At 43.3% G+C, this 8,905-nt stretch overlaps 2 protein-coding genes across 4 annotated transcripts in view; one reads left to right on the top strand and one right to left on the bottom strand.

The window, feature by feature from the left end:
• LOC137789462 (arylsulfatase G-like) overlaps window positions 1–1,344 on the top strand; it is a 6,514-nt gene extending 5,170 nt beyond the window's left edge. The window contains exons 9-11 of one of the 2 annotated variants that reach the window (XM_068583083.1): window positions 282–402; window positions 516–606; window positions 722–1,344. In XM_068583083.1, coding sequence (XP_068439184.1) covers window positions 282–402; window positions 516–606; window positions 722–1,002 — 493 coding nt within the window. In that variant the 3' untranslated portion in view covers window positions 1,003–1,344. Of the gene's footprint in view, window positions 1–281; window positions 410–515; window positions 607–721 lie in introns of both variants that reach the window. The other variant, XM_068583084.1, reaches the window with a different exon arrangement.
• A 91-nt stretch (window positions 1,345–1,435) lies between these two features.
• Window positions 1,436–8,539, bottom strand: LOC137789463 (WD repeat domain phosphoinositide-interacting protein 1-like). Of its 2 annotated transcripts, none has more exons than XM_068583085.1 (12): window positions 8,138–8,539; window positions 6,803–6,885; window positions 6,133–6,302; window positions 5,930–6,026; window positions 5,126–5,223; window positions 4,916–5,008; window positions 4,770–4,840; window positions 4,138–4,245; window positions 3,526–3,690; window positions 3,326–3,433; window positions 3,095–3,234; window positions 1,436–2,843 (listed from the first exon to the last, which is right to left on the bottom strand). In XM_068583085.1, the coding sequence occupies exons 1-12, from the start codon at window positions 8,221–8,223 to the stop codon at window positions 2,722–2,724; spliced, it is 1,341 nt and encodes a 446-aa protein (XP_068439186.1). In that variant the 5' UTR covers window positions 8,224–8,539; the 3' UTR covers window positions 1,436–2,721. The 2 variants fall into 2 exon arrangements, with proteins under 2 accessions (XP_068439186.1, XP_068439187.1); XM_068583086.1 differs by having other exon boundaries at window positions 6,133–6,299.
• Between the last annotated feature and the right edge of the window lie 366 nt (window positions 8,540–8,905).

Here is an 8,905-nt window from a genome sequence, read left to right as displayed (position 1 = left end):
TTTCAGCGATGCTAGACTGGATGGTCATGTCGGTCGCCCCTCCACTTTTGTCCAGACTGAAATAGCTTGATTACTACTGCATTTTTTTTGTCATTTATTCAAATATGTTGACAACTATTAGATGGATTGCCATGAAACTTGGAAACTTGGAAAGAATCAATGCCAATGGCTTTGGTGATTCCAGCACTTTTCATCTTGTGCCACCAGCAGGCCAAAGACTTCAAATTAAGAATGGATGATGCAAAGCAGTCTTCTCCTCTCCTCTGTGTGTCCTCTTGCAGTGGAATGGACATCTTCCCAACCCTTTTGTCCTTGGCAGAGGTAACTCCCCCCTCAGACAGACGTCACGATGGCATTGACGCCACAGATATCTTGCTGCACGGTGATAAGACTGGTCATGAGGTACTAGGTATTTTTTGTTTCAGTCTTCCTTTCGTTTGAATAAATAATTCCCCTGTATTGTCAGTGGATTAGGTTCTCGTTGCAGACACAATTTCTTCTCTTCTTTCTTGTAGTTTCTGTTCCACCCAAACAGTGGTGCTGCGGGGAAGTTTGGTGACCTGCAGACAGTTCAAACAGAGACACACAAAGCTTTCTACATCACAGGTACACTATGTGTCCACAGTGCAAAAAGCAATCACACTACACGCAGTCAGTGCTCGTTAACGAGTGTCTGCAGTGCTGCTTGTTACATTACACATATTTCCTATTTTCCCTGCAGGTGCAGCTGAGGCGTGTGGCGGCGCAACAGGAAGGCAGACGCTCCATGACCCGCCGTTGATTTTTGACTTGGAGCGCGACGAGGCGGAGGAAACCCCCCTGGATGTCAAGACGGCGGAATACCAGGCGATAGCGGAGAGGGTCGCCCGCGGGAGGGAGAAGTTGTTATGGGACATCGCCACCGACAAGTCTGTGTCCACAGCCGACTACAGGACAGACATATCAGCGGCGCCCTGCTGTGACCCAACACACGCTGTGTGCCGCTGCCACACACTAGACTGAGGGCTGGGGGAAAACACACACACACAAGAGGCTGAAAGAGAAGCACACAGATTATGCAAACAGACGTGGAGACAAATATCTCTTTTAGAAAAAAAAAGAAAGATGATTTTTTTTTTGTCAAGAAGCAGCAGAGATGTGCAAACAAGCAGATGGCGGCTGAACTTTGACCGGTTGGAATTGTGAGATCAATAATATAAATTTAAAAAAAAGAGATACGTATATCAGATAGTGAAGACAAAAATACAATTCATAAATCAATTTGTTGCAGTGTAGTTAATTAATTCATGTTTGTTGATGTCCACAGGCTTTGTTATTATTATTATTATTTGTTGGATGTTTGAAGAGATGTATGAAAGGATTTAAACAGTGTCAAAATAAATGATGCTATTTAAAAAAATAAATGAATAAAAAGTACACCGGGCAGAGGTTGAATCACTTCTCAGCTTTAATAAGTCTGGTGTCAATGTCCAGTATTAAACAGCTTAATGCAGCGTACAGGTGTCCTAGCAGCGCCACCTTTTGGCAAATCAAATGGTATTACCATGTTACTTATAACAGTACTATATATAAATGTTATATGTACATTATACACACAATAAAAATCCTCAAAATATATTTACGCATGGTAGGTCGTTGCGTTGATGTGTAATACTTCAAACATTTTGCAAAAGAATATTTAAAACATCAAAGTAAAAATGACTTGCATGTTAATATACTGTTTCAGCATCATTTATAGTAAATAAAAATATCAGGGATATCACTGAAATTCAAGAACCTGTAACTTTGCCGTGTACAGCTTTCACAGTTGGCTGATGACTCCTCCACACATTATTATCAGGTTACACTTGTGACTCTGCAGGTGTTTAGTTTCATCTGTTGCAACCATAATTAGTATGACAGCTGCATCTGCAAGTCATATTATACTTACTGTATGTATCATGATTTAAATAGTTTATCACGTTTACTACATCTTTTCGTTCTCGAGTGAACTACTGCCCTTCTTTATTGAGGTGTGACACATTTATTGCCCATTGATAACATTCCTCAGGCCTGATTAACAAAAATGTCTGTATCATATACTTTCCGGTGCTTATGTCTGAGACTTGTAAGTGACAGAGAACAAGAAATGATCTTAAGAGAGTTGATTCATTTCATCTTGTATTCATATTATTGTCGGATTGTACTTCTCTTGTTTAGAAGCTGCTAAGAGGACCTTCCAGGTGACGTCTCTTAAGCACATTTTCGTGAATTTTGCCCATGGTTACTTCAAAATGGCTGCAGGCCAGGCCCGCCTGTTGTCTCCTACCATAGTATATTCAGTCTGGTCAATAACACTCAGCCAGATCAAGCACATATGCATCTGATTGCTACCATGATGATGTTGTGCAACAATATCACCACTGTGTTGTCCAGGTTGCATTATTAAAAAAAGTTTAACACTGTTGGTAATGGCATAACATGGGGGTTAACATTGGGACTCTTAGACAGTCTTTCAATCGGTCTAATATTTGATTCCTTACAAAACACGAGAGGGACGCAGACGACAGAAACACCAGGAAGTAACATTCTGGCGAGATTTGACCCGAGGCCCGCAGGGGTACATGTGGAAGGGTGTGGGTGTTGCCATGTCTCAACAGATGAATATTGTTTTCCAACTTCCTACTTGAAACAGTCTGATGGTTATGCAGGGATTGGATGTTTCATGAGCGAGGGATTTCATCAATTACTCTGGTTGCCGAATGGAGGGAACTCATTCTCGTCGTCCAGACAGACGGGGCCCTCGGCGAACTCGTGCTCTGGGATGACCTCACCCTTCTCGGCTCCAGCTTCCTCAGAGTAACCTGGGAAGAGAAGGAAGGAGGTGGAGACGGTCTTTGTGGCCAGGTGGCTCTAATTTGAAGAATATATTTATTTACTATATATAAATGACTTTGCATCATTTATAATGTTTGAAACAAGTTTCTGGAGTTGCATAACAATATTTAACACTTCAAACATATAGTACAAGAGCTCGAGTAATACAGTGCACGGTAGGGTTCAAGCAGTAACTGTTCAGTGAAGAATCTGAGAAAGGGGATTAGGAATACTGTACCCATGAGAGTGGTGGAGGAGGGCGGGGTTGAAGGGAGAGCCACAGTGGCAGCGTATGATTGGCTGACTGGTTGGGGAGAGACATCCTCTGGATTCTCCTCTGTCTTCTGCTCCACCTGCTCCTCGCAGGAGTCAAACAGCCTGCACCGACAGAGAAGACAAAGACGTAACCACAACTCACCGAGAGAAAACACGCAAAAAACAATGCCACCTTGCACTAAGACATACACACCTGTGTTTTTGGATCAGGACGCACTCGCCTCCATCCTGTGGATCCACATTATAAATGTAGAGACACCCGTCTGAGGACGCCACCAGCAGGCGAGGGAGCTTCTGAATCCTGACAAACACAACACACACACACACAGTGTATTCACGACACATAAATACACTTCTTAAAAAACATCCCTCCCTCGTCTCGCTCCGCCTTACGTAGCGAGGGCGCTGATGTTCTTCAGGCCGAACATGTTGAGCCGCACTGTGGCGAAGGCTCTGTCCTGATGCATCATGTCGGACACCTGGGAGGGCAAGTAGGTGCTGGCTGCTGTAAACATCTTGCCCATGTATGCTGACCATGTGGGAGACTCCTCGTCTTGACTGGAAGGAAACAACGGAGTCAGAGTTCAAGGTGCCAACATTAGTTCATCAAACTGCATTTGACATAGTAAGATACTTAGTTAAATGTCGTAGAAAAACTAATGGATTGCTTTACATCAGAAAAACAGCAGGGGGTGCTGGTCCGTCCATGCACTGTCCTTTTCTGACCCACGCAAGGTTCGGAAAGGGACAGTGCTTAGGACACAGACCTCTTATCACAGAGGAATCACTAGTTACTGTAACATTGGAACATTTTTAATTTGCAAATAACAGGTTAATTATTACATTTTTCTAAGCTGGTTAGTCACATAAGTTGTTGATCGACAGAAAGCGAAGCAGTGAATTATTAAGCAAGTCGAAACAAACAGTGTGTGTGTGTGTGTGTGTGTGTGTGTGTGTGTGTGTGTGTGTGTGTGTGTGTGTGTGTGTGTGTGTGTGTGTGTTTACCTGGGGCTGTGCTGCTCCAGTTTAAAGATATGGACTGTCTCAGTGTTGCTGGAGGCGCATAGGAACTGGGCGTCGGCGCTGAAGGACAATGAACTAATGCTAACGTATCTGACGCCGACAAGTGACGGAAAAGAATAAAACAGTTAGGATTAGATGTACATTTTTATAAAAACAAATACATGCGCACATAATATATTTGAATGAAATATGTATTCACAAGACCACATTGAGCCAAAATGTAGACTCTCTCCATGTTTTTAAATAAAAAATGATGATGAGATCTAATGTCTTAGTGTGTGTGTGTGTGTGTGTGTGTGTGTGTGTGTGTGTGTGTGTGTGTGTGCGTGCGTGTGTCATGGCCTCAATAGTTCATCAGAGTCTCATGTTTCCCCTCGTCTTAATCACAATGTCCTTATCACTGATACTCGGTCATTGGCTACTGAGCAACAGGAGTTGTCTTACTCACTTTAACAGTAACTGTTGAGTGATAGGAGGGTCGTTTAAACTGCTGACCTTCTGTCACCTCTCTGTCACGCAATCTCCACAAATCATTGTGTCTGCAGTGTTCTCGTTAATAGTTTCCCTTTTAAATATATATTTATAATACATATATATAAATTGTGAGTGCTAACCTTTTCATGCCTCTGCGAAATTCAAACAGTCTCTGTCCTTCAGGAACGCTGAAGACTCTGATGACGGTGCCCTGCAGAGGAGAACGTGGTCAGACAGAGGCAGGTGGGTGATGAAACAGAAGGAGCGATGAAAAAGGAATCCCTACCTTCTCTGAAGCGCTGGCCAGTTTGGTGCCAGAGCCGTTGAAGGTGAGGGCCGCCAGGGGACTGTCGTGGGCTTGGATCAGCGTCAGGGTGCTCTGAAGGGGCAAATACATTTCTAAGGACATCGGCACTGCGCTGCTTGTCCCCAGAGTCATGACAACAGCTGCAATTGTTTTCCTTCGCTGCTATGTTAGAGTTTAATGAGGCCTCACCAGGTTGTTGGCGTCGTAGACGGTGATCTCTCCGATGGTGGCGCTGCCAGGGTATGCCAGGTAGGAGTTACTGTGGTTGACGGAGAGCGCACAAAGACCTACAAAGGAGCACAGCAGAGGATAAAAACACTTATTTTTCTTCCTTTTTTAATTTTTGTTCTGTCTTTATTCTTTAACACACCTATTGAGCTAATTTGTGCCAGTTGTTTTAAAATGGAGCTACACATGTGTCATCTGTGTGGGTCGATTATATTTCAAGTATGGTTCTGAAAACTGCCAAATCCAACAAACTATGCATGTCAACACAATGCATTGCACAACGATGCGTTGTATGTATTTTAATCTATTCAGTGTTTTTTCGATTATCTGGGCCTTGAGTCTGAAATCCAAGTTTGATTGATTGATTTAATATTTAGTAAACATCTATATTGTTTTACAAATGCATGGTTTGAGTATCTGCTTCTATTATAAGACCACATTGGCACTGTGCACTCTCGCAAGTAGTGTTAGGCAACGCCATCTACATTCAAATGGTGCTGGTATGATCAGTAGCTCCACGTGGCTAATATTAGCAAAAGTGTTCTACAACTGACTATATACCGACTACGTAATGCTGGCTTGAGGACTCCTCTCTGCTTGTGCTACTGTTGCACTATGTGTGTTAGCATTTAGCATTATCCTATAGATGTCATATGTGGCCATAGCGGCCTCTATTTAGCAAAAATTGCATATTGTTGCTTAAAATTGAGCTGATTCGGATTGTGGTTACATTTTATAGGAATCAATGTGCACACTTGAGTGTACCTGTGGGGTTGCTGGGTGTGTTTAGCAGGGTTTTGAGTAGTTTCATGTCTTTGATATTGTGGATGTAGACCGACTCCTCCAGGCAAACCACCAGCCGCTGAGTAATAATGACAGATCACGATAAATTAATAAAACATAACATAGCACAATCTAGAAGCAACAACTTTGAAGACTTACGGGTATAGAAAGATTCCTGTTTTTACCTGTCTGTTGAGCCGGACGGAGAGGATGTTGTTGGAGTAGCTGTAGTTACAAATCTCTGTGCCTTTCTTGAAGTGGTAAACGTTCATTCGCCGAGGCATGGACAGACTGACCACCACCACCAGGCTGCTGGAGAACAGTCGCTCCACTATATAAACGTCCAGACACTCTACTGGAAGAGGGACAAGTGACAGACTTTGGATACGGATGGCATGCTTTTACTCAGATAAAGCCGTAAAAGCTCATATCACAGCCTGCAAATACAATACCTACTGTTTTCCCTTCCGATACAATTTCCTGCACTTAAATTACAAATGACAATGGCTTTACTGCTATCATGCTCAGCTACCAAACCACGTTAGCTACACATTAATACAAACTGTTACTCAAGACAGTCAGTCTAGACAAAGAGTCCAGTATTAAACTCAAAACTTGTATTTCCCATTGTTGCCATTGAGGATTAGACATTGTCTTGTGTTTAGCTTTTGCTTGTGGAGACTTCAATCGCTCTGCAGTAATGTCACCTTAGGGCGGGGATGCTGCGGTGGCACAATGAACTGACTGTATTTGCGTGACTGGATAGACGTGTCTGCGTTGTACGACATCATACACTTCCTGTCACTTTCACTTTTCAGGACGACCGCAGATAGTGAAGCACAGGGTCCATCTTACCTCCCTCGTGGATGCAGTCCAGCTTGTCCACAGCAGTGACCGAGAAGAGCCGGTAGCCGGTCTTGGTGCCCACCGACAGAGAACTACAATAAAAACACAAACACAGACCATCATACCAGCAACATCTATCATTGTTATAAGGTGAAAAATACACTGATGACACAATTTAATTGATTAAAGATATGATTCTGAACCGTTTTCATGTGGAATCTGATGTGTTTTATCTGCTGTCAGACAGATTACACACACACACACACACACACACACACACAATACCAACATTTACAGTCAAGGCATAAAGTCTACCATTGTTGCAGTAAAATAATCCCCAAAAACATTTTATTTGTTTGGTATTACTCAAACAGATTAGCGAATGGATTTGGTTAAAAGGAATTGCTTGCTATTTAAAATAATAAAATGATCCACTGCACGCACACACACACACACACACACACACACACACACACACACTCACACACACACACACACACGTACAATCCCTTGTGTTGCACTGCACACAACAGGGTCAAATATATGTCATGGATGTTACACGCCACCGGCTCTACAACTGTCATAATCAAGCGCATGAGCTAAGAGAACTTATTTACAATATTAATAAGTAAACCATAACTCGCCGATGTGTGTTGGTTACTGACAGGAGGGGTCACCAGGTCAGATCTGGGGGTTGGTAGTCGTCTATGCCAGGGTTTGTTGTTTAATCAGCACAGCTGTGATCAGCTCCCATTGAAATATGTTCGCATACCTCAAGGAAGCTTTCCTTATCTTATCGTGGTTGAAGCAAAAATAAAAAACCTAATGTCACAAAGATAAGACTGTTTTATCAGAGCCACAGGTTTTGTTTGTTATAGTTGTTAAACCCTAAACATGGGTCAGTGGAGTAAAAAAAACAATGACACAGGAACCTCTGACTGTAAAGTTGCTTTTAAAAAATATGACTATAACTTGAATATTTTACTATTATGGTATGTTAACTAGTGTCTAAAAGAAAGGTCATCTATAAACTTTGTGGGACCATATAGAGGCATGTTTTCAATCGATTGTATTACGTTGTGTCTTATTACACAACAGACAGAAGTTTCGTTACTAATTGTCTGTACTGTTCAACGGGCCTACTTCACTTAAGAACTAATATAGAAGTTGTTATGTCTTTAAAGCTCTTGGTTTCACTTTGGACACACGCACACACAACTCCACGATTGTTTGCCCTATCACCACAAGTGACAGAAAACAAAACGGGGTACGTAAATGCGACTGTAAATAATGATGCAACAGTCAGATTGAGTTCATGCTGGGCCCGGCCCGCAAGTCGCTTACGTGGTGTCTTGGTTAAACGAGGCGCAGATGAAGGCTCGGTGCGCGTCGGTGCCGTCCGGTGCGTCCTGGGGGTCCTGGGGCTCCATCGGGGCCGCCGGGTCCCCTCTCCTCCTGCCCGGTGGGGTTGGTTGGCCTCGGGCTCGGGTCGATCCCCGCCGGAACCCGCTTCTCCTCCTCTGCCCCCGACTCCAAGCGCCACGCTCACACTCTTCAGGGAGAGGAATGTCCGGGCAGACTGGCTCAGATGGCACACATCACACCCCGAGTGAACTCTCCCAAATTTGAACAGGAGAAAAGATAAACGAATCCACCTCCTTAACGAGCCGCTTCACTTGAGTCAGTCGACACTGTTGTTGTTATTATGTTATTAACTTCCAATATCCACACAGCAAAACAAAAACAGCTGATGGGTGGATGCGTCAATTTGAGGTGCATCCTGATTGGCCGGTGGCAACACGTTGACCCTCCTTTCCGGCGTTTCCATTGGTCGAGCCGTTTAGAGCCTCGAGTTTATTTGATACACATGTTGCCACTAAAACAAGAGCCGCCCATTTAGCTGAAAAGACGGCCGATTGGCTAATTACTAGTTCCGTCTTGTCACGAGGACTTGTTTTCATGATTTCATTGGATGAACCACGTATCAAGCTTTTCTTACTGCTCGACCGCGCAGCGACACACAAACAACCCTGGGAGAGATGTGCAACTGCCAAACCAAGCTATTCTTGTGCTGTTTTACTTTTTATTGTTGTTGATTAGAATATTATGTTT

Source organism: Clinocottus analis, unplaced genomic scaffold (genome assembly GCF_023055335.1).
Source record: "Clinocottus analis isolate CAN_PGR_092001 unplaced genomic scaffold, fCliAna1.0.p SCAF_19, whole genome shotgun sequence".
NCBI classification, from domain to species: domain Eukaryota; kingdom Metazoa; phylum Chordata; class Actinopteri; order Perciformes; family Cottidae; genus Clinocottus; species Clinocottus analis.
This window is presented reverse-complemented; position numbering and strand designations above follow the sequence as displayed.